Here is a 26,319-nt window from a genome sequence, read left to right on the forward strand (position 1 = left end):
GAGACACAAATTGAGTTTGCAATTAAAGTATGGGACGACTAAGAGACACATTATATTAACACATAATACATATGCAGATATTTTTAAAGTTAGAATATGTGGGGATAGCTCCAAGACATTGTTAGGAAAGACTTATAACCTTGGTTACTGTAGTGTAATCCTGCCACTCTATTTCCTAAGGGTTAGTCAGTAAAGGGAGAGAAGGAGGAAATGTAAAGACTTGACAGGAATACTGCCTTCCGGATACATAAGAGGCTGTATTTTGAATAATTATAAACAAGCCACAGATAGCTTAAAGTAGATAGCTTATAGTATTCATCCATTTTCATTTTAACTGTTTTTTTTGCAGTTATCCTCTTTAGTTGGGAAACTTAACCACATATTTTTCTGAGACAATTGTAAATAAATTATTAACGTTATGAAATACATTTTGTAACAACACAATAGATTTTAACCTTTTTGTATAGCAAAAATTAAACCACCCATACAAACAGAGATCAGTCCCTTTTACCCTGTAATGTATGAAGGGGTTGTAGATCACAGTGAGACAGAAGAAAAAAAACACCAGCTCTAGAGTGTATGTGCAGTAGTTAATAAAACACTTTATCTGATACATATATACACCTGTTTGCGTATGTTAAAGATTGTATAAGAATTCCTCACACTGTGAATTACTACAAAGGTTAAGAAAAGATTCAGATTCTCTATTAACTTTGAATGACACTTCCAGGTGTTGATTTGTGAGACATTAATGTGGTTTGACAAGGTATGGGCCTCAAAATTAATAGTCTGTTTACATCAGGCTCACTGATCTAAGTAGACTAACTATTGTAGAGAACTTGGGAGATCCTAGAAAATCTAATTTGGGCAGATTAAATAAATAGCGTTTGACCATTTTATATTGTACACACATAGGCATGTATTTCTTATTCCTGATCCATGTCACAAAGAGAGGTGTTCATCACAAGTTATAACAGTGTTTAACTCTGTAGATTAACAGTAGCAAGCCTAACATTACCTCTTCCTGCCCACATTACTTCTGGAGAAGCGTCTTGTCTGCAGTAGTTAGTTCATGCTGAATGTGTCTAGCACGGTACATTTTGCTGCAGTCATTTTTTTTTTTAATTAATTATCATCATGACCATAATAAAGCTGTTAGCATCTATATCTTTGGCTTTACTTCTCAACTTTTCAGAACTTAACAGAATGTCCAGATTTTTGGTGTGCTTCTCATATAAAATTAGTAGTTTTCTGTCAAATCATCTAGGACTAAAGTCACTAAGTTATACTTACATTTGAGTTTCAGATTTCGTGTCCTTCAGAAAATGCACGCTTATGCAAAATTTGTTATTCTGCCAACTTTTAAGTTTATAAGAGCAATTTTGTCCATGGTTTTGGAACTTGGTCCCCCCATTATTTTTGGCTTTGTCCTGCATTCTTATGCTATGAGGTTGAGAGGTATGTGTTGTACTAATCTCAGACATTCCTAATTGATATCCCCTTGTTTGTTTACTTACTTTCTTTTCTGATGTGTTGTTTGCACTTCCTTACTTTTCTGATGTGTTGTTTGCACTTCCTTTCTTTTCTGATGTGTTGTTTGCACTTCCTTACCATTGTACTCATTTCCCTTCTGTGTTAAGGTTATGCACTGTTATCAGCAATTGTTTTTGTAATGACCTTATATGACGTCTATACCATATTCTTATCACAAAACGTATCAGACCTTACATTATATTTTATCAAGCTATTATTAGTGTAACATACATTTTAATTCCTATATTTTTCTCTTAGGTGCCACAAAGAACAACATCTATATCTCCTGCTCTAGGCAGGAAGACCTCCCCTGGAAACGGCAGCGCACTGACTAACAGAGCTGGAACTCAACCCTTCAGAGCGAGGTATTTACTTTTGTTTTGCTTGTCGCATTTCACCTGTTGAATACATAAATTAATTGGGATGGTAGGTGATAACACAATTTTGCTTCCAGTCTCAGAAAATACATGAGCCTATATGATGAGGCTGTTAAAGGTAAACACGCTGACCTTTTAATTAAATGAGTCTAGCAATAGTATTTTAACTGCTCTTGACTTAAAGCGGTTTCATTTTACATCAGAAATACTCTGTTCCTGATAAAAGGCTATTGTTGCCCAATATGTTCTTTAAAACAGAAGCCATTAAGATCATAGTCTGTAATGTAAATAAAATACAGGCTGCATAAAACATGATACTAGTTGATGTATGTGTGTGGGGGTGGGGGGTCAGCAATTGGAAGAGGTCTGATCTAAGTCATGTAGAAAGACATTGTGGAACATTCTAACATTTTTGCCAGCAAAGAAAAAATAAGAATCTGCCTTACCCTTAACTTGCAGCTGAGTATTAAACATAGATCATTGACTTTGATAACTGGTGTTAACAAAAAGCTGTCAATAGTTTACATTGACTTTATTGAAAAGTGTTTGCTCATTTTCTTACACTCACAAATGTTTACACTGATGTATGGTTTGCTTTTTACTTTTGCTGCAGCTGTGTGATTTACCTGAAAAGTATTAAGATTAATACTAATCCAAAGCAAAAAGGTAACAGAAAAAGAGTCATTATTGCATTGTTGTCACGTTCTAAGAATGATCCTTTTTCACCAGTTTAAGTGAACTTGCAGGGAGAATATAGAAATGACAAGGGGATATAGGGCTAAGCCCCTCCCACTGGCATGCACTTATTTTGAAATTGTACACATTTCTGTGAATTCCTGTTCATCTTGAGTACGTATGTTAAGAGCTTGTACATTTTAAGGTAACACTGTACAGCTTTCAACAGATATATTAGTACTGTTCAATCAGATATATAGGTACTGTATCACCACTCCCCACATCAAATAAAAAAGCTAAAATGTTTTATCCATACTGCAGCAGTGATGGAGTTATAGTATATTTAGTTGTACAGTTTTGACTCTACTTAATTTGCCATTTAAACAATTGCATAATTTTATAGAAATGTTAGACACAAATGTCTAAGATATTTACATAATGAGTTCAAAATGCTAGTTGTACTTTCTGTTGTTGTGGTCCTTTTTCATAATCAATGAGTGTGTGTTAAGACCCACAAAAGGTGCAGCACAGATGTTTCAAGAAGTACTATCATAAACAGAGTTAAGGCTGAGACATGGCATGGTATAGTGCACAATGGAAAATAACATGTATAATGAGAGAGGACTATAACTAGAGGCTACAGGACCTAGACCTCTTCTTTAATGGGATGGGGGGGCATGATAGTGCTACACAAGCTCAGGCAATGGATTTCTGAAGAATTCTGAACAGAAGGGAAACAGGGAGAATAGGGGGCACAGGATGCAGCTTATAGGTACTGTCCAGTTAAGTGGATTAGAGACTAATTACTCACGTGGTCTAAAAAAAATCACAGAGAGGGTTTTGGATGTCTAGAATGAGCTACCAGAACAGTTGGTGGTGAGGGAATCCACAGTGGCATTAAAAAGGGAATGGGCAGTTAGAAAAGGGATAAGGGAGGTGGTAGAGATTCATGGGAGGTAGAATGTTAAATGCTGATTGTCTCCTGCAGTTTAGCAAATGTTATGCAATATAAAATAGGAAGCAGCCAGCTATTGCACAGCACATTGTGCTAAAAAAAAAAAAAAGAATGCTTGTACAACTCGTGGTTGTAACAAAATTCCAAAGCAGGGCACTAGCTGGCAAGCAGTCATGCTGAAATGTGAAATAAACTGTGGAACATGGAAAAGAAGTAAGCTGGAGAGTAACCGACATTAAAGGAAAGTGGTTGGTGCCAGCAGTTTATCAGAGTTAAAAACCATGCAGGATAGTAAGTCAATTTGCTGGACCTATGCTATATGAAGAACTGTAACAGTAATGGGATACCAAGCTGACAGTGGTGGGCAGTTAATTTATTTGCAGGACAGCACACTCATACACTACCATAGAGAAAAGAATATTATACAATGCCTCCTCTAAAACGTGCACGCTGATTGGCCAGCCCAACCAGCGTGCCCGTTGTAAATCCCTCAATATACTAACGGAAAAAGGTCCGGTCGCCCGGACTTTTTCCATTAGTATAAAACACTGTCTCGCTATGTTAAAAGAGTTTAACATAGCGACAGTTTAAAAAGCAACGCAGATCTCCGTTGCTTTTTTTAAAGCTGTCTCGCTATGTTAAACTCCTTTAACATAGTGACACAGTGTAAGCAACGGAGATCTTGCGATCTCCGTTGCTTTTAACCTGTCGCTATGTTAAATGAGTTTAACATAGCGAGACAGCTTTAAAATAAGCAACGGAGATCTCCGTTGCTTATTTTAAAGCTGTCTCGCTATGTTAAACCCATTTAACATAGCGAGACAGTAAAAAGCAACGGAGATCTTGCGTTCTCCGTTGCTTTTGCCCACAGCTCTGATGTACTGCATAGGCATGCGCAGTACATCAGAACTGCCGCGGAACACCAGACAGCTGCGGAAGGGCAGCAAACAGGCATTATACAATGCCATTATTTAAGAAAAGTAATTATTTCTTTTCTTAAATAATGTCATTGTATAACAGCAATAACCCACTTCTGGGTGTGGGTAATGCTGGATTTACCCACGGTTGTCTTTGTTTGGTCCCTCGGGCTTCGCCCTCGGGACCAAACCACGCCAACCGTGGGTAAATCCAGCATTACCCACACCCAGGCGTGGGTTATTGCTATAGTACATGTCACTGTCTTTTTTTGAAAAATTCATGATATTACAGCAATAAGAAATATGAGGATGGAATACAAATTTCTAGAGCATGCCAAAAACATGATATTTAAATCTACACTCCTATTAACAGAAGAACAGCCAGGCCTTGAACTGCAATTATATAAAGTCTGCACAAAAGTAAATGTAAACATCGCATGTCTAAGACCAAACAGGATTCCATACAGATGTTAGTGGGAAATAATGTACATGTGCGGCAGATAGTAATGTATATTACAGGAAGCAAACGCTGCTATAAAGTATTGGCATGGCAAACCAGCAATGCCTAGTTTGATTCCAGTAAATGTGATACAGCCCAGAATGTTTGTTGGGGTGTCCTTTGTTACAACTGACAGATACAGGTTGACAAACTGGTTAGAGAGAGACATTGTCAGTATTTGATTTCTATTCACTCAGAAGCCACATATTCAAATCTACATTTTCTTCAAAATGGAATGATAATCTCTTAAGCTTTTTTTCTGCATGGTTCTTAATGTCATCTCCATGTCAATCCGTAGAGCAATGCTGCTAGCCCCCCAGCCTTTTATTATTGTAACCCTGAAGTCACCATTGTCTCAGGGAAGTGCCAGTATGTGTCTCAAGACTTTTTCCTTCTTCAGTTTATATACTTTTGCACTGTGTTTCAAAATTTAAAAAAATCATCATCCTTTGAAGAGTCATTTAGTTGTAAAGCAAAACTGACAATGCAGTCATCTCTGCTTTGGATGATTGCAAGTTTGTAAATTAAAGCAGGCAGTGCAACAGAGGACAACACATTACCTTCCCAGCTACAATGGAGGTAGCACAATGGGCAGTGCGTACATTACCCATGTGAGGCATCGTGTGTATGTGGTCACCCTGACAGGAAGCACAGACAGAAGGATGCAGCACAGTGGCAAAGAGCAGGCACTACATATGCAGATTGATGAGGCCAACAAGGAAATGAGGCACAGTCTTAAAGTGAACACAGTGCTGGGCAAGCAGTAGGGATGAACTTATATATGGCTATAATGGGTGTAGGAGGTTGTAGAAAGCCAGCAGGCAGAGAATACAGACGGTATCTGGACAAGGATTGTTTGCAGATGGAGAAGAGTGGGGTGCATTTTTGGTGGTGTACCATTTTTTAATATATACAGAAGTAACCAAAATTTGAATGAAAATAGAATAAAAACAATAGAGTGCACAGACAGGATGGTTTTACATCCTCAGGATGCGCAACAGTATAGGATTGGAGCACAGAAGCAAGAGGAAAGGAGTACAGTATGGTGAATGCTGTACCAGCTGAGTGCCAGACATTACCATCCTTTTCTCGCTGATGAAAGGATCACTCAGTGTCACCGCCATTTATGATCATCATACCAATCATAGACTGTGGGGCAAACATGTTTGGGCCATGTGCACCTGCCAGTTGGCCATTACCATTTGCATATTATATCAGATACCTTCTAAATGGTATATGCAATGTCTAACATACATCTCTGTCTCAGTCTGTCTCTCTGTCTCACACACACACACACACACACACACACACACACACACACACACACACACACACACACAGACACACACTGCCAGCAACACAGTCACTCCTGGTAAAGACCACAGATACAGTCATTATTAGCAGCCTGCAGTAGATTAACAACCCCCTGTAGCTGCATCCGTGGGGACAGTCTCCCCTTCATGTATTTACACCACTGCCTTCTGCAGTGAAGCCCCCAGTACTTTTATATTACTCCAGCTGATTCTGGAGCAAGTGGTGTGACAAGATACTCTGTAACATAATTCTGTCTCCCTGTGGGATTGGAAGCATTTTCAGTGAACAAAGCATGGGATAGTTGCAGAGAATATATATCTAAGCATCAACACAGCATGTACAGTGAAATATAAAATAACCTAATGGCGTAGAAGTCATTGTACCTACAGTGCAGTCTCACACAACATTTGCAGTGCTTTCACCATTTTCCATTTGTTGATCACCATCAGCACAGCAGCTAGGCAGAAACTGTATACGTATCCCCTGTGGAGACCCAACAGGATGACGCACCACTTTAGAGGTGATCAAACAGTGGCAGTGTTGGACCACAATGTATAAACAGTAGTGATAGCATCACATATGTAGCTATAGACAATGATGCCCATATACATTACGAAGCGTGGGCAGCAAATTTACAGAAAGGTATATGGAAACATGACCAAGTGTAGGCATTGAACACATATTTTTGCATAGACAGTACTGCTGGTTTGCAGAGCAAGGAGTATACTTGTGCAGCATGCTGGCATCCATATGGTAACCAGGTATGAGAACAGTGAACACATTTTACTGAGGTTACATCACTGTCTGAGTCAAGAGCCTTACTGCCTGCTGTGGACATAGATGCACAGAAAGTAAACTGGACCCATGAGCAGAGAGACCACACCCACTAGTTATTTGTCATGGTTTTCTGGAAGATATTTGGAATCGAGACAATATTTATGTTTAGTGTTGCATTTATTCATTTCTGAGACTTTTGCTTGTGTGAAGCTTTGTGCAAATGGAGAACCTCCTTGTAAAACTGCAGGCAGTGTACTAGCATTTAGGGTAATTTCAAACTTCTACGTAGCTAATAATGGAACATATGTCATAGCCTGATGTACACCTGTGGCACAAAATAGCAACTAGTGCATAGCTGCTGTGTCATAATAAGTATGACAGTAGTTCCCTGACCAGTGGTCAAATGTAAAGTGGAGAGGCTGAAACTTGTTAATCATACTTGTATGAGTTTCAGCTCATTGATTCTTCTCATAGAGAATCATTACTGGTGCTAGTGCTGTTACCTCACTTTGAGTTTTCACTGTACTTATTAGTTGTATGACCCTGCACATAGTGTATATAAGTGAGAATGTGTGTGTGTGTGTGCACGCGCGCGTGTGTGTGTGTGTACGTGTGTGTGTGTGTACGTGTGTGTGTACGTGTGTGTGTGTGTACGTGTGCGTGTGTGTACGTGTGCGTGTGTGTGTGTGTGTGTGTGTGTGTGTGTGTGTGTGCGTGTGTGTGTGTGTGTGTGCGCGTGCGCATGTGTGCATATGTATGTGTATGTGTGTGTCGGGGGGAGGGATCAGGGGAGCTTGCTACCCTGGAAAACAATTTTTTTTTCTTTCAAAGCTTTCACTTTTTTGGTGGCAACAATATTTTATACTGGAACCACTGAAATGATACAGACATGTTGTGTGATGCTGCTTAAAATGAAAAGAGCTGCATGCAAAATGTATGGTTTCACAAACAGTTAACTGTTTGTACTCAGTATTAATAGTAGGCGTCCTTCTATCCTAAAGGATCATGAGTTTGCACACCTTTTGGACTGATTCAAGCAGCATCTTCTGTGGCTGTGCAATCCAGTCTGGAGTGACAGTCCTTTCCACATTCTAAGCAGCAGTAGGCAGATGTCAGTCTGGTATCATGGGCACAGATTTTCCTGCAGGCTCTTCCATCCTTTGCTCTCGTTGTCAAGGTGGTTTCATACATAGTAAGAACTTCCTTAATTTCCCAGTTCCAAGTGAGAGTGCTGAGTTCATGCTTGCATATGTCCTTGTAGAGCAGTTTGGGGTCACCTCTTCAGCCTCTTTACAAACTCCATCTCTCCAAAAAGGAGGTCTTTTGGTATTCAGCCATCCATCATGCATGAGGCATGACCCAACCAATGCATACGTCTCTGTTTCAGGAGGATGAACATGGAGTTAGTGCCTGTTTTATCAAGCACTGTGCTTCTGGAGATCGTGTCCTACCTTAAGGCAGTGCATATAGATTACATTGAACTGCTGCTACTGTTTTGAGCACAGAGTCCATGTTTTACATACAGTAATATGCTCAAAACACAGGCTGTGTAATCCTGCACATTGGTGTGCACAGTGAGCTTATTATTAGCCAACACTGTCTTCATCAACCTGGAAAACAATGTGGCTGCTTTTCCAAGGCACTTGTTGATCTCACTATCAAGCGACAAGTTGTAAGAGATTGTAGAGCCTATGTACACAAACTCATGGACAACATCCAGCTCAAGTCACTCACCCTGATTGATGGCTCATTGCCCACATTTTGACCCATCACCTGGGTCTTCTTTAAACTGATTGTGAGGCCAAATTCCATACATGCATCTGCAAAGTGAGTTATGAGTGACTGAAGTTCCTGCCAAGGATGAGCCACAATAGCTGCATCATCAGTGAACAGGAACTCCTTTAGACACTTCCTAAGTACCCTGTTCTTCAATCTAAGCCTCAACATTTTGAAGAGTTTTCACTTGCCTAACCCTGTGATCTGGAGAGGACACTCCAGCTTCTATTTGTGAGTGGTGACACAATATGAGAAGCAGCAGTTATCAGTAGTAAGCCAGTGTACTCAGTTGATGTAGTGTGAGTTGACAGGGGCTGCTTCCAATGGTGAGAGCTGGGCAGCCTCCCAGCCATATAGGTGCTGCCTTGCAATGGTCCACTTGCTTCACTTGATATCTGGGGCTTAGGTGACCCCCAACAGGTGGATCATTAACTGTACACCTGGAAAAATAAAAAAACAACAAAATAAAGTAGGCTTTATACTGGCCACTTAGAATGTAAGGAAAATGACTCCAGGCCTTACAGAAGATCAACAGAACATCAATGATGCCCACAAGACAGCAGGCATTAACAACAAACTGAGCAGATTACAGATGAACATTGTGGCTCTCCAGGAAACAAGGCTGTCATCCATTGTCTCAGGAAAAAGGACTTTTCTTTTTTTCTGGCATGAGAAGCTTCCACAAGAGACCCAGGAACATGGTGTTGGTTTTCTAATCAGAAACAACCTCATTAGCTCGGTCGTACCACCAAATATGGGAAATAAGAGAATGATGAAAATTCAGCTACAAACACCAGTGGCCATGGTCAGCATCTTCAGTGTCTATGCTCCTACTTTACCTTCTACCTAGAAACTTAGTCCTGCCATCAAAGTTCCTTCCCATAATCCATTATTCATTCTTGGCGACTTTAATGGCAGAGTTGGCAGTAACCTTTGCATTTGGCAATCCTGTCTGGGACAGTTTGGAACAGGAAAAATGAATGAAAACAGACAGTGTTTTCTTGAACTTTGTTCCCAGTATGACCTCTGCATATCCAACACCTTCTTCAGTGTCAAGCCCCAGCACTAAGTTTCATGGCGACACCCAAGATTGAAACATTGGCACTGGCTTGACATTATCCTCACCAAGTGCAGCAGTTTAGGTAGTTTCATAGGGTCATAGGTAGGTACTAGGCTATCGGCCCAAGGGCCTACATAAGCCTAGCCAACAAGGTTCCCTGGCTTACGCCACCCAAGAAAGTTATTTTCCTGTGCCACTGTCGAGCAGAGACACAGAAGTGATCCCCGGGGTGTATTTCCTATTTCCCATCCACTCATCAAGATTTTTCTTGAAGAGTGCTAATGAAGAACTTTGCTTGACATAGATGGGTAGCCTGTTCCAGAGTATGGAAAGTCTCTGGGACAGGAATCTATCCCTCCAGCATGTCCTGTTTATTGTGGTGACAAGGTTTAGGTTCCTAGAGTGTGTAGCTCGGAAGGATTTGATGATAACATGTACTTACCACAGCACAGACAGTGGTACTGACCACTTGCTCATGTGTAATATGGTGAACATCCAGCCATGAAGGTTATTTCACTCTAAAAAGGAAGGGAAGCTGCTCAGCATTATACTCTGTTATTATGTGTTATTTGTGCCACTATAGACACAGTTGTACGGGAGAATATTTTAGACAGTTGTAAGGGCAGATATTCTGCAAATATAGCACACAACTGTGAGCATGATCATGATTACATGCCACAGGACATACAGCAGAAGCATAGCTAGTGTGGGGAGAAAGAGGTAACTGCCCTGGGCGCAAACTGTTGAAAGATGCAGTCACTCATAGGTTCATAGGTTCATAGGTTCATACTAGGCTGTCTGCCCTAGGGCATTTATAAGCCTAGCCAGAATGTGTTTGGCTTTCGCCACCCATTTTAAATTTATTTTGCTATGCCCTTTTTCGAGGTTAGTATACTGTGCCTCTGTCTAACAGTGACACAGAAGTGATACCCGGGGTAAACCTACGATTTCCCATCCACTCATCAAGATTCCTATTGAAGCGAGTCAATGAGGGACTCTGCCTAACCTGGACTGGGATTTTATTCCAGAGTGAAGGGAGCCTCTGGGTTATGAATCTGTCCCTCCAGCATGTCCTATTTATTTCAGTGCTGAGGTTCAAGTCTCTCGAGCGCGTAGCTCGATGGGATTTGGATTTTCTGAGGTGCAGCATGTCCATTAATTCCGGGTTGGACATGGCTTTATACGTCAGGCACAGATCGCCTCTGAACAGAGGCGGTATGCCACTGAGTAGAGCTGGAGTTTCTTTAACCGGGCAGCATATGGCATCTGTTTGAGCCCTTTGATCCTCTTGGTGAGGTACTTTTGGGGTCTTTCCAGTTGCTGCAGGTGTCTGATAAGGTACATCCCAAAAAGGGCATTGTACTCAATTATGGGCCTGATGAGGGATGAGTAAAGAGGCACGATGACCTCCCCTGATCTAGATGTGAATCCCTTCATGATTAGGTGGGCTATATAAAATGTTTTTCTAACCACTTTGGCCACGTGGTTATCAAATGAGAGATTGCTATCAACTTGGGTCCCCAGGTCCCTAATTACTTCTTCTGTACTTAATGGATTACCACCTATGTGGTAATTTGTGGGCACTTTGTTTTTGCCAAAGGGGATGACTATACACTTTTTGGCATTTAGCTTGAGGCCATGGCTCTGGCACCAGTTGTCTGTTTCTATGAGGCCCTTTTGGAAGATGCTTGTGTCGGCTGGAGAGTCGATTATGGCACCCAGTTTGCAGTAATCTGCGAACTTTGTCAACCACAGTCCTTCTGTGTTGGCCTGTACCTCCGAGAAATATATACCGAACAAGAGAGGTCCCAGGACTGAGCCTTGTGGGACACCACTTGTAACTTGTTTGGAGTCTGACATGGCTCCAGCAATTCTAACCATGTGGGTTCTTCTTTGTATATGCATTTACGATCAGAGTAGAAGCCCTGTAGTGTTCTGTGTAAGGTATAAACTGCAGCAGTTTTGCTACAGTTTAAAGGGAGAAAACACTGTTTTTTTTTTGTTCAAGGTGAGGAGGATTAAATGTTGGGAGAGGCACTAGATTTGTGGACAGTTCTGAGTATAAAATGTAGCTAGCTACTCCTCTGCGTTCAAGCATACCCATACTATATATAGCCTGTAGTCTTTAGAGATTCACAGCAGACAGTGTAGTTCTACATGATAAAGGGAAGGTAGATACTGAAGGTCCAAAACAGTGCATATGGGACAATGCAGCTTGCAGCTCTGCCAGCCCATGAATTACATGGTTCTAAAGAGTTTTATATTTTGTTGGAAATGGCCAGTGTGTAATGACAGGTTAGTTCCATCCACAGCTCCTAAAATTGAAGATGGCAAGTGATATGGAGTTTTGAGCAGATTTAATGAGGATGAGACAATAACGCTGATACAAACTGCATTAACTTCAATCATCTGTATGTCAGTAAAGGGCATTGTGGACAACCTGATTAACTATGGTAGAAATCCACATGGATAATGGCCACAGAAGTCTTGTCTGCACTTCTGAGCTAACTGAACTATGAGATAAGATCCACAGCTGTGCATATGGTCTGGAAAGGGAGTAGAAGGATGGGTGGTGTGTAGCCATATGGCAGCAGTACATGATGAAGACTTCCTGCTAACCTTGGTTGTGACATGGCAAACAAGGCCATGCATACTGTTGTCTATGCAGCTGAAGTACCTGAACAGGACACAGGTCAGTACATGCAGTTATTGCCATAACAGGAGGATGTGATCATATTGACAGTCATGCCCAGACATTACAGTTACTGGTTTGTCTGCATGGCTGAGTATAATGTGTGCACATGTTTCTGTGCACAGTGAAACAACAGAAAGGATGCACCATTTGTAGGTGGTGGTACTGATATGCCACCACATTGTTGACTTGTGTGCAAGTACTTACATAGGTGTGTCTCACTTCTGTAAGCAGTGCGCTTTTTAAGAGCACACCTTTGTCTACTAATGCAGACTGTGCTGGGCATGACTGGCATGTAACAGTGCATTCATAGCTCTAAGCACATTACCTGATTCTTAGGTAAGTTCCCTCCAGAGTAGGATACAGTATAGACATAGAGGTTGTGGTCACCACAGCTGTGTTCCTGGATGTTGCTGTCCTACTGATTTGTGGCAATTTGGTTTGTATAGTGTGCCATGCTGTTGTGAGTGGAGAGCACAGTGATGGATAATTTGGCAGTACCAATGAATGGCAATGCCACATGTGAGCACACTGTGTACCTGGAAGATATTTTTACAGCATGTATTTTTAGTGATGATGTCAGTGAATTCTTTCATAATGCATGCACGGGTTTAATGAACTTTTCATGGTACAGGAAAAGGTGGATTAGCAATCAGAATGTGTCTTCAAACTGTGAGGGATGTATTTAAGAGGAGATTGACTTAGTGCACTCATGCAGTGCCACACTATGAGTGTTTTGTTCTAAGTAGGTATACACTAATGTGAAAATAGCAGATTATGGGACTCCTAATACCAGCACAGAGATGCCTGCCAATGTAATGCTGTCTTTTGCATCACTCTTAAAGCCACTGGAGTCACCACAATGCCATGTGTAATTTAATACAGTGCTTGCCACAGATAGTGGGATCCTACCTCATAGGTTCCCCCTTTTTAACATATGTACTGTTCTTCTACAGTATCATGTGCAACAGTGGCAGCATTTGAATGCTTAGCTATCCAGAACTGATTGCACCTTTGGTCTGGTCCATGTTGCTGCCTGTGTGATAATTGGTCTGGTCCATGTTGCTGCCTGTGTGATAATGGTCTTGCTACATGTGCCTGCTCACTGCTGTGCAAGAGAGAGAGAGAGATGTAAAATCTTTTATCATTCTTTTGCATACCATCAGTCTGAACATGGTGAGCAATATATCTTCCATGATGCCGAGGTGCAGTGCCATCTTTGCTACGATTCTTATACATGTTGTATTCTTTGCAGTTCATACTATGCATATTGCTGCTCTGATGTGGTGGCAGACCACTAATGGAGAGACTAGCCATGGCCTCAATTCCTGTGCTAGTGGCTGTTCTCTGTGGTCCATGTAGGAGGGTACACCAGTAGCTAGGGACCCATATGGCAAAGGTCCTGTGGCCACATACATGCACTGTCTTCAGATAGATGCAGACACATCAATGAGCATGCTTGTTGATTGCATTCATTCTAACCAGTGTGACGGCATTATTAGGGAGTGAATTTGTTTGAATTCCTTGTGCTGTCACTGCACATGACATAGTGGATGCACTGCCCTGTATATGTCATAGTTTGCAGATGCAGAGAGAAAACTGATGTGTAATGAATCACTTTAATGTTTGTTCATGATTGGGCACACATATGGCAACACTTGTGACATGCACACTACAACCACAACTGCCATCTCCTATTTTGTCAGGAAGTCTAGTCTACCAAACACATGCATGCCATTGAACAGGGTTGCAGTGTCTACTATAACACTCACCATGGTTGCATCTTGATCTATCTTTCCATACTACCCTGGCAGTTACCACCTTCTCCCCTGACATGGGATATATCAGGAACCATGCTGCCAGTCATCTGTGCATCAATATATAATGCAACACAGTAGAAGTGAGAAGCACTCTGTTAGCCTTGTCTGCTGTGTAATGTAGGTTTCTTCTTAGATACCTGTATATATCAGTTGCAAGAACATGAAGAAGAGAGAAATCACTTCCAGTGCACACTTAGACACTGCACATGCAGTTTTTTGTTATGGAAAACAGTGATAGAGGAGTTTGCGCTCAGCAAGTCATGTGAGTTGGTTCCTCAGGGTTTTGTAAGTCACTGAGCAGTAGAGCAGTCAGAAGCTGAAACTCATTAGGAAACCATAGCCTTTATCCTCTGCAAATAAATGCCATGCCATGCTGTCTCTCCTAATATAGGTGGGATTCAGAAAGGGCTGCTGCTAGAGGTAAACTCTAACATGGGCTGCTGTCACTGGTGACAGCATTTTCTGATTCAGTAGTAGGCCCACCACAGTGGTCCTATGCAGTCTGTAAGCTCACCATGGTGAACCATCTCCTCATCCTTGCTGCATGCTAATGAGGCGTTCTGATGGAGCAGCTTATTCTAATTAGTCATGTGCTGTGTCCCACAAATACCTGTAGCAAGGCATTTGCACAGCCAGTCAATTCAGAAAATCACTCATCTGCATGAGTTAGCATTGAGATTGTGTCCCAGTTAAGTGTCGAGAGTTTAGTGGTATGTGCATGTGTCTATGTGTGGGGCTAAATGTACTGAGTGCAGACGAATAAGTGGTTTCAGGTGACTGTGTGTGTGTGTGTGTGTGTGTGTGTGTGTGTGTGTGTGTGTGTGTGTGTGTGTGTGTGTGTGTGAGGGTGGGGGCTGCCATACCCTTAAATTCCCCTAGACTAAGAAGCAAATCCTGAAATACTAGGGGGAGTAGACACCAAAGAATTTAATTAAATATTACCCTAAGTGACTTAAAAAATATTAAAACAGCACTAAGTTTTGCAGGACAAAAGACTAATGGAAAGGGACTCTAAATATCATAGACACATTAAATATTACACTAAGTGACTTAATATTAGCTTCAAATGCTGTACCCTTGATAAAGAAAATAGCTTGTTAACAAGGCAGAGCTTTAGTCCACTGTGCTAACACTAGACAGCAGTGGCACTATTTCAGTATTACCTAAGTCAGTTAAAAAGTTGACAGAACAGGACAAAGCTTCAAACCCTGTACTCTTAGCACATGAAACAGCTTGGTAACAGAGCAGTGGTTTAATCCTCTACACTAATGGAGAACTCTTTGAAAAAAGGAGCATGTTTTGCATCCCTATCTATTTTCTGAATAAGAAGAACAGTGAAACTTTAATGTCCGACATTACTGACTGAAACTGTAATTATCTGTGACTTACAAGGTACAGGGAAAAAGAGATGACATCAAGGCCATTTTATAAACTCAAGGACAAGTAAGAAATACGGTGATATGCCCGTGCGCACACGTGCGTGTTAGTGTGCATATATGGGCTTGAATGTGTAGGGGCCCATAATATGCATGAACCACCAGAGATGATTACCACAAGAAATTGTTAATTAACACTAGTGGTAAAACCACGAGTTGCAGAGACATGCAGATTAGCCAAAAATAGGGTCTTTCTTCTCTGCAGCTAATGAGTATCTGAATTGCATTTTCCATGATCATGGAAACAACACCTTTTGTACGCAGTACTTAACCCCCACACCTGTGTTCATTCTGAACTGCAGGAATAAGTCATAAACAATGCCACTTGCCCAATGTGTGCTACCTTTTATGTTTTTTGTGAGTACAGTTTAGGTTTCTAATGTGGTTCTCCTTAAACAAATTATTTCAACAGTGCACCAGTTAGCAGTAAAGCAAGGTGAGATATGCATGCAATAAAAACATACATTCACCCTCATCCCCAGAACTCAACAGAAAGTAGTCTTGACATTCAACATGCACAAAGAAGGCAATATCAATGAGCAGTAAAGGTTTATAATGCAGCAATACAAACAAGGGAAAAATGCAATGTTATTAAGCAATAAAAGATTCATAATATAACAATACAGATATGAGAAAATGCAATGTCATTGAGCAGCAAAATTCCTGAAGACAGCAGTACTAACACGAACAAAATGCAATGTCATTGAACAATTAGGATTTATAATGCAACAATACAAATATGAGAAAATGCAATGTCATTGAGCAGTAAAGATTCTTTAAGGCAGCAGTACTAACATGGCAAAATGCCTGATCATTGAACAATAAAGATTTATAGTGCCACAATACAAATATGAGAGACTGGAATGTCATTCAGCAATACTAACACCCTCTACCCCCTTGATCAATTCTAAACAGACCAACTATGAAACACTCTATTATACCCTGTTCACTAGCCAGCGACTGTTTACAGTCTTGCTGCCGGCATGATGGGGCCGAAGTTGGAGCTCATATGGATCCCAGTTATTTGTAATCCACAAAGCTTTTTTTTGGGGGGGACCACAATCTTATAAAGATATAAAATGATGACCAGAGCCTCTCACCACTCCGTCAGGAATATCCTAGTGACCAGGCACTGTGGTTCCTCTGATGAGAAAAGTAGAAAATCACCTACCAGAACTCTGGTAATCATCTATGGCTTCTCGGTACTAGGCCCAAGGGAACTCCTTTTCTTGCTGAATCATAGCAGCCGTGGAGCTACTGATTCCAGACTTCACTCTTGATTCCACAAAATACTATCATCCAGAATTTCAGCCAGAGACAGACACAATCTGCTACTTCACTTCCCTGTCCCAAAGCACTAGAAAATACAATCCAGTCATTCTGCAAGGCTCTTTTCCCTTCAGCTACATGTTTCAGTCTTCCCTCCTTCAGCTAGTCTTCCAGTCTCCTCTTTCACTTTCAAAATTGTCTTTTATATTCCTGAAAAGGAGCTCCACCTTGTGGTGTAATGGAAAACTACAGTCTGTTACTTCTACATGAAATACAGTGTGAGCTGCATTCCTTTTCTTAAATTCCAAACCTTTTGTGTTATTGTTTTCATTTATGTGTGAATCTGTAGTTAACAGACTTGAACTGTTTGACTGAAATGTGTCATTCACAGGTGAAGGGTTGATATGATAGTCTAGAGGGGGAATGGCTCTGAGTTTCCTTCTCAGAGGGATTTATATAGTGTTATAAGATTGGCATTTTGACTAATACTTTTATTCACTGAAACTGCTAACTAGCTACATATAATTGGGTGACCATGTTATCTCATATTACTGACTTGACAGCTACAGTGTGGTTACATTTATAGTCTGTAAGTATAGATTCATAGATTCATAGATTAGTATAGATTCATAGATTAGTACTAGGCTAACTGCCCTCATGGACCATTTTAAGCCTAGCCAATTACCCCCTATGAGAATCAAACCCTGCACCTTGTGCTTCTAAGGTAAACGCCTTAACTATTAAGCCATCCTCCCACTTTCCAAGCATTTGTGACCCTTATAATTTTATTTATTGTCTGCCAATTAGGTATTGATTTGACCACTTTCTGTTTTGTTTGGGAGTTCTTTACTGGAAGGTGAGAGGAAAGGTTGCAGAAAATTCAGTTTGTTTGTCAAATTTCAAATACAGGTATTATAAAAACTGTGTATTTTTTAGGCACAGTTGCACACAAACTGATGCATGTATGAAAGGGTTAGATGTACTGCTTTTGGATATCATTTTAGTTTTGTGTTTGTCTTAAACAGTAGTCACTCGAGTTTGTGTGATTGACTGGCTTATACGTGGGGAGACACATAGGAATTAACAATATTATGGTATTGTTATGTAACTCCTAGTGGGGACACTTTTAAAAGTGAACAAAGTGAGATGTTGCTTTGCAAAGCACATACTTACTATGTGTTTTCTTGGGTGAGCTATAAAAGTTGGTTAAGCCATTTTGATAAAAGATCTATGAAAAACTGTATTCCACTGCACTTTGTACTGGAGAACGGAATGCATTATTTTAACTTATTTTATGTAATGGGAGATGGGTTTATGGTGCCATTTTGTGATTTAGGATACTTATTTGGTTCTTTCCTAATTTTGTGACTAATAAATGGATATCCTTCCATAGAATCAAAATGTTGTTTATTAGAATGGAAAAGGGCTTAATGTTTTAATACATACAGTGATGGCTTCTCTGTCATGACCAAACATCGATTCTTTAGTTCGTATATAGGTCCATAGGTAGTTACTAGGCTATCGGCCCTAGGGACTATACAAGCATAGCCAAAAAGGTACCCTGGCTTTCGCCACCCAAGAAAATTTTCTTCCTGTGCCCCTTTCGAGGAGAGCCACAGAAGTGATTCCCGGGGCGAATTTCCTATTTCCTATCCAATCATCAACATTTTTCTTGAAGAGTGCTAATGAGGAGCTTTGTTAGATATAGATAAGTAGTTTGTTCCAGAGTATGGGAAATCTCTGGGACAGGAATCTATCCATCCAGCATGTTCTCTTTATTGTGGTGACAAGGTTTAGGTCCCTAGAACATGTAGCACAGAGGGATTGGGATTTCTTTAAGTGGAGCATGTACAACATCTCTGGGTTTGACATAGCCTTGTATGTTAGGCAGAGATCACCTCTGAGTAGGTGATATACGACTGAGTAAAGCTGGAGTTTTTTGAGAAGGTCTGCGTAGGGCATCTGTTGAGGCTGGTAATCCTCTTTGTGAGGTATTTCTGTGGCCTTTTCAGTTGTTGCAGATGTCTTGGGTCTAATGAGTGAAGAGTACAGGGGAACAATGACCTATTTTTTCATGGAATAGAAACCTTTTGTGATGAGGTGTGCCTCGTAGAAGAGTTCCTGACTACTGTGGCGATGTGATTATCAAAGCAGAGACTACTGTCCACCTGAATCCCAAGGTCTCTTATCACACTTTCAGTGTTAAATAGACTACCACCTATGTGGTAGCTCATGGGTACAGAGTCTTTACCAAAGGGGATGATAATGCACTTTTTGGCATTGAGCTTGAGGCCATGGCTTTGACACCAGGCATCTGTCTTAGTGAGACCCTTTTGTAGGATGTTCACATCATTAGAAGTTTCAATTATGGCTCCTAGTTTGCAGTCATCTGCGAACTTTGTTAGCCAAAGACCTTCTGTGTTAGCCTGTACTTCAGAAAAGTAGATACCAAACAGGAGAGGACCCAAGACTGAACCTTGCGGTACTCCACTTGTCACTGATCTGAAGTTGGATTTGGAGTCTGCTACTTTCACAGTGTGGTTTCTGTCAGTGAGCCAGTTGGCAACCCATCCTGAGACATAGAGATTTATACCTAGTTTAGTGAGTTTATCTATAATTCCAGAGTGGGTGATGGTGTCAAAAGCCTTGGTGAGATTTAGATAGGCTGTGTGAACCACCGTGCCCACGTCTACGGCTTTGGTGACTGCTTCAAAGAAGTCTATCATATTTAAGAGACATGATCTTTCTTTTACAAACCTGAACTGGGTGGGATTCTGAGTTTGGAGATTACCAATGTCTTTGTTTATAAGATATGTTCCATGGCCTTGCAGACCAAGCTCATTAGGCTAATGGGGCGGTAGTTCCCGGGATCTGTGGTGGCTCCCCTTTTGTGGAGTGGGATAACCGTCACTGTGCACCATTCAGTGGGCACTAAGCCTGAGGTGAGGCTATTATTTAACATGGTGCTTAAGTGTGGTGCCAGTTCATTCTGTAGATCATGTAGAATGCAGCCTGGGATGTTGTCAGGTCCCATGGATGCTGTGTTCTTGGCTTTGAAGAGTGTGGTTTTTACCTGTGCAGCCATGATGACAGGAAATTTGCATTCTTCCGGTATAGAGATGGGCCCTTTAGGGAGTGAGAGTGGGGTAAAGTTAACACTGAACCTATCTGCCAGGATGTTGGCAATATCAGTTGGCTCTGTATATTTACTGCCATTGTGCTGTAACTCAGATCTGAGTGTTGCCATTGAGATTCTTGACATAGCTATAGAATGCTTTGTGGTTGTCTTTAGAATCAGTGACGATTTTGTTTTCGTAACTAGCTTTGGTGGATTTTATGAGGGATCTCAGCTTCTTACTGAGGCTGACCAGGGAGCTCCTCCAGTCATGGGATTTTACTCTTTTTTGCAACAGTTTCTTTCTTCTGTTGTAGAGTTTGTTTATGGCAGGGGACCACCAGATTGGCTTCCTTTTTTGGAAGATACCATCTTGGTTCTGTTAGAGATAGCGCAATCCATGCATTCATGTAAGTTCTTATAAAGTGCATTTGTGTAGGATTCAGCAGTCGTACCTCTATTGTCCATCTACATGGGTGTCGTGAAGTTTGCCACTTCTGTCTTAAGAAGTGTGAAGTTGGCTTTGGAGAAATTTTTTACGGTGGTTTCCCTAATAGGGGGTGGGTGATTAGCTTGTGGTTGGGTCTGACCAATGAGGAATTGACCTCTGGTGTGGAACACCAGTCGCCCATGTTGGTAATGACCAGGTCTAGGATATTGCTGCCCCTGGTGGGGGTGTGGAGAAGTTGATCAAAGGCGGTTGGAATTTATGAATTCCAGAAAACATTGAGCAAAAGAGTTGGTACATGAGTAGTTTTCTCAGTTAAGGGTGGGGTAGTTGAAATCACCTATTATTAGGGTGTTGGGTTGTACCCTAATATTTTCCAGTGTATCAAGAAATGAGGAGTGGGAATCCTGGGGCATGGTATGGGATCTGTTGCAAGTTACAATATGGATTGCAGTCTTGCCCAGAGTTAGTTGCACTTGGATAATCTCAGATGCATTATGCTGAGCAACTAGCCTGGAGGTGTGGATATCCTTAGTGAATATGGACACGCCTCTGCCGTTAGTGTTTTGGTCCAGGTTAGGTGGCCGAAAGGTGTGGTATGAATTATAGCCTGGTAATGCAGGGTTGCTCTCTGGAGCCTTGAACCAGGTCTCTGTCACTGCAGAGATATCGATGTTCTCCATTTTAAGGAGTGTCTCGAGTGAATGCATTTTGAGGTTTAGACTTCTAAAACTGAGTAGCATTACCCTTAGATTTTGCTTGCTTGTATCTGTTATGGTGGTGAATTTGTCATTTGAACCCAGCCTAAAAAAGGCACTATATGGGTGGCAAGAGCCTTAGCCAGTATCCGGAATCCCAAGGGCGACATGTGCAGGCCATCTCTGACAAAGCATCGTGGTCTGTCGATCATGTCATCCCAGGCAGACAGGATACTGGATCCCCTTAGAATGACACCGGAAGCTTAGCCAATTGTTGAAGTTAATCATTTTGTCCTTTAACTGTGGTGTAATTCTGGGTGATGGCAAGATGCTACTGAAGGCTAGGGTCATACCTGTCTGGACTACAGGATCGGAGCAATCCTCCATGTCTCTTTTCATGTAGTCCAGAGAGGTACGTCTCAGGTCATTCACACCAACATGGACAATGACAGAGTCATATTTCTACTTGTTGTGGAGTGACCTGAGTGCGTGTGTTATGTGTTGGATCCTGGCAGTGGTATTTGATTCCTTAGTTAATAGCTGTTTTGACCATAGCTGTGATAGCAGTGCTGCTTGCAAGCTCATTCCTTGCCTTGATAAGTAAAGAGTAGCCCAGCGATTGCGACTTTGATATGATTATATTTCATTTATGTTTCTAACTGAACTCAATGCAGCAACTTTTTTGGGGAGAGGGCACAGCTGTATATTTTATTTTCTTTGTAATGTTTAAGACTAACAGCAGCCATGGATTTTGAGTATATGACATTATGGTTTTGGTCCGTATCCTCTTAGGTGGGGCAAGACCCTTAGTTGCTCAGCTATCCCTTTGCAGTTTAGTTTTTAGAAAATTCATTATTACTTTTTGATTTGACTAAGACTGTGTGCTTATCAATCATTTTAGTGTGTTTTGATGATGTATGATTCACATTTCTGGAGGAAATGTATTTAATTAAGTCTGTTATTTGGAAGCACTGTTGTAAATTGTTGTATAAACTTTTGGGGTTCTTACCATTCTTTGTTGGCTATTTTTCATAGAATTCCAGTGAAGTCTATGCATCTGCTCATGATGTAATATGCTTGAAGCATGCCTAGTTCTGCATAGATACATGTCTGAGTAACATGAAAGCAATATCTTTGGAGGGGAGGGGGTAACAGTTGAAGAATGTATGTCTTAATAGCATGTGAGCTCTTGGGGAGATTTGTAAGGGGAAATTTTTGACTGAGCTGCTGTGAACATTTATGAGTATCTTGATGAGATTACCCAGTTAGACTTGCAGTTTAAAAAATGTAAGTTATGACCCCCCCCCCCCAACATCTAGTACAGTAGAAGTTCAGGAATCCATGCAGTTTTTACAAAGACCTACAATGTTTAAAACTCTCCCGTTGTTTTTCTTTTGCTTTGCAGATATCTTAAAGTGACTTATTAACCAGGTTAAATAAATGTGGGTATATGTAGAAGTGGTATTTGTTGGAGCAGTCATTATTTCAGAGAGGAATTTTAAAGCTGATTAGTAAACGTGTTTTTGTTAGACTAGTTTGACAAAAAAAATGTGTATATAGACATTTTGCTGCTTTCATAGGGGAGTACTTTTTGCCACGTTTAACTTGGTCTTAGTGTCTGGAGTGTTGCCACAGGAAATTGTTTTGAATAAGCCTAGGAATTATGCTTTGCTAATGCTATGTTTCTTTGCCTAGCAAAGTTTCTATTGATAACTGGACTTGTTGTATAGTTGAGGGAATTGTCTCACACTATTTTAAAAAGTTTGACTTCTTCAGAAACAGAAAATATGCAGTGGTGTGATGTGGATGTTCTGTCTTTCTCACCCATGTCTTAAAGTGAAAATGAAAAACTGCAGCACTTTTACACCTGTTTACATGTCCTTTTTCATATTTTGAAAAATGTTCTATAAACTGTTTTCTTGATGCTTTGGTTGCTTGCTGAATCAATGTTCAGAGTGGCTGGCTTAACTGTACCTCACTTAGGGGCAGCCACCACAACTGCAAAGTGTTTGCTTCTGGATTTGCCAGCTTTTGATAATTGATGTCACTGGTTAGAGAGCATATTGCAGAAAAGAGCTTAACTTCAGGAGATTTCCATAGCTGGTAATGTCAGTGATTGAAGTAGCATATTTCATGAAGTGTCCAGTTTAGGGGTCCCAGTTGCCATTTTAACTCTATTTTAGAGTCTCTCAACTTGATGGATAGTAAGACAATACCTCAGTCATGTTATGTTTTTTAATGTTCTTTGTGGGAATGTAGTGGATTTAAGTACTGCCCTATTCGAACAAGTGATGTTTTGAGTGTTGGTCCTGTCAACAGGCAAAATGTCTGTTTTGTGAAAACGACAGCAGAGTGTCCCTTTAAAGTCGAGCTGCAGCAACATGGAATTAGTAGTGCTATGTTTGTGAGTCAGTTGCCTTCTTTGTGCATCACCCAACTGATGTGCGTTATAATTCTGGTATGCAACATATATGTTTTACCATTGGTAGGTAAGAGTAGTTTTAGTGCTTGGGGTATGGTTGTTTGGTTTATTTTTTTCAGAGTTTTGCTGAACTAAATGTGTTGGTGAATTGTCAATTTTTCGAGAAATTTGGTATAGCTTTGTGGGTACTTATTACTGATTTAAGACACCTTGTATAATCAATACTTGTTTCCTTGGTGGTGAAGTAAGTAGGGAATCAGTCTCATAATCTGAAACTCATGAGATTGAACATGGAGCAGTTTCAGATTTTAGGGGGTTGGCATAATGGTCAAGATGTTTACCTCACAGAACACAAGGTACAGAGTGTCATTCTCACACTTAGGGAAACATTTGCTAGACCTAAAATGGCTCACAAGGGCAGCTAGCCTAGTACTTACCTATGAACCTATGTCACATTTATTTCTGAATCTCACTTTAATCCATTGAGTTTGAAAGTCATAGCTCTGCTACGTAGAGCTCATTAGAGATTTTTAAGAAGATTCCCTCTTTCTCTCTCTCTCTCTCTGTGTGTATATATATATATATATATATATATATATATATATATATATATATATATATATATATTTTTTTCTTTTTTTTGCAGTTATTTTATTTATGCATTTTCTAAGTAAAGCACAGCACACTTTGATTGTCTAAATCATAAGTTCTTCATGGGCACCTTCTGAGAACTTAGTTTACTGACCCTCTCCATGTTTAAAACGACGTGTACAAAAAGTGCCATTTATTATGCATGTGGACTGTTTTACAAAGGAAAATGTGTATTTCCTTTTTTTCAGTAATCCTGACCTAAGAAAACTTGAGCCCTTCTTGGAGGCACCTTTGCAGAGAACCAGCAGTGGCAGTTCATCTAGTTCTAGCACCCCAAGCTCGCAGCCCAGTTCCCAGGGAGGATCACAGCCTGGATCCCAAGCTGGGTCTAGTGAGAGGAACCGAGGCAGAGGTAAATTTGCTCATGTTTAATTACTGTTGTTATAAAGCCACCTGAAGTGTAATAGTAATGCATGACTTGTACTTTCTAGAATCAATGAATGTTGCATTTCTACTTCTTAACAAAGGAGCTTATCAACTGGGGCATGCTTGGCTATTGTTAAACTTGTTTATTGTTTTTTTTTAATTTGATAACCGGGTAAGTTAGATCATTTTCAAGTCTTGATCTTTGTTACAGACCATGCAGAAACAGTCATTATATTTTATAGTAAGCAAAAAATTATTCAATATATGCTGTATTATTTTATGAAAAACTAAACAGTACAAAACATTTTTTTTATTTGTTCAACACTTTAAAATACATTTATTTTACTGCAGCTTCCTAAAATGGCATAAGTCAAACAATAACACAGGCAGAGACCAGCTGTTTCAAAACATTTCTGTCCACATAGCTGAAAATTTAAAAGGTAGAAATGTCTAATGCAGACCACCTCAAGGCCCTATCCCTGTATTCTGTCTCCTACAGGCTGTTGAGGGGAGATCTATGCCTGGCATACAGGGTAATTTTAGACACCACTCTGATGGACCTCCTGCATATTAGCAAAACAAATAACAGCAGAATTACCCATTCTAGTGACTTAAACCTTGCCATTGATATAAATAGGACATTCTGGAGAGATTGGTATGTATCCCAGAGACTACCCCATCTCTAGAACAGGCTCTCCATCCATGTGAAGCAGAGTTCCTCCCTAACCAAATTCAATTGTAGCTTGGACAATTGGATGGGGAACAGGAAATTCATCCCTGGCTTGGCACCTATGTCTCTAATGGACACAGGCAACCTGCAAATGGTTCACCTCCCTGGGCCCCTGCTTGTAAATGTTTCATCTCCCAAGCCCCTGCTTACACTTTTCAAGGATAACAGAACTCATCAAAGAATTGGGATGCAATGGCTAGGCTTAAAAAGGCCCTTGAGACCATTAGCCTAGAAAATACCTATGAACCTATTGAAGGAAAAGTGTAACATGACACTTTCATTGCATAAAACCTCTACAGTAGGTTCATAGGTTCAAAGAGCCCTTACAAGCAATGCCATGCTAATCCCAAGTTGCCCCAGCTGTCCTTATTAAGTGAAGGTATTATGCTGAGCTAGTCTTTGGTCAACACCAACTCCTGTCCATGAGGGACATGGGTGCCACTCCTGGGATGAATTTGTGATCTCCCATCCATTTGTCCAGGTTGCGATTAAATAGATCAGTGAGGAGCTCTGCTTCACATTAATTGGAAGTTTGTTCCAGAGGAGCAGCAGTCTCTGAGAGATATGTTTGTATCTCCTGCATGTCCAGTTAATGTCATAGGCTAGGTTAAGATCAGTAGAGTGAGTGACTGTTGTGCTGTTAGATGTGTGTATGTGAAGCATATCCATCAGGGCAAGGTTGGAGATTGCCCTGTAGGTCACACACAAGTCTCCTCTCAGGAGCCTATATGGTACAGTGACAGGGCTTATAGTCTATCCACGTATGTCATGGTTTGGAGGCCCTGTATT

General features: G+C 40.7%; 1 protein-coding gene across 8 annotated transcripts in view; it reads left to right on the forward strand.

The window, feature by feature from the left end:
- The window catches only part of TNIK (TRAF2 and NCK interacting kinase), a 1,728,926-nt gene that overhangs the window by 1,490,673 nt on the left and 211,934 nt on the right, over positions 1–26,319 (forward strand). For all 8 annotated transcript variants that reach the window (XM_044070048.1, XM_044070049.1, XM_044070051.1 and 5 more), the window contains 2 exons: positions 1,792–1,898; positions 24,623–24,786. In XM_044070048.1, the coding sequence (XP_043925983.1) occupies positions 1,792–1,898; positions 24,623–24,786 (271 nt within the window). The remainder of the gene's footprint in view (positions 1–1,791; positions 1,899–24,622; positions 24,787–26,319) is intronic.

This window comes from Protopterus annectens, chromosome 4.part1 (genome assembly GCF_019279795.1).
Source record: "Protopterus annectens isolate FY-2018-M chromosome 4.part1, PAN1.0, whole genome shotgun sequence".
Classification (NCBI taxonomy): domain Eukaryota; kingdom Metazoa; phylum Chordata; order Ceratodontiformes; family Protopteridae; genus Protopterus; species Protopterus annectens.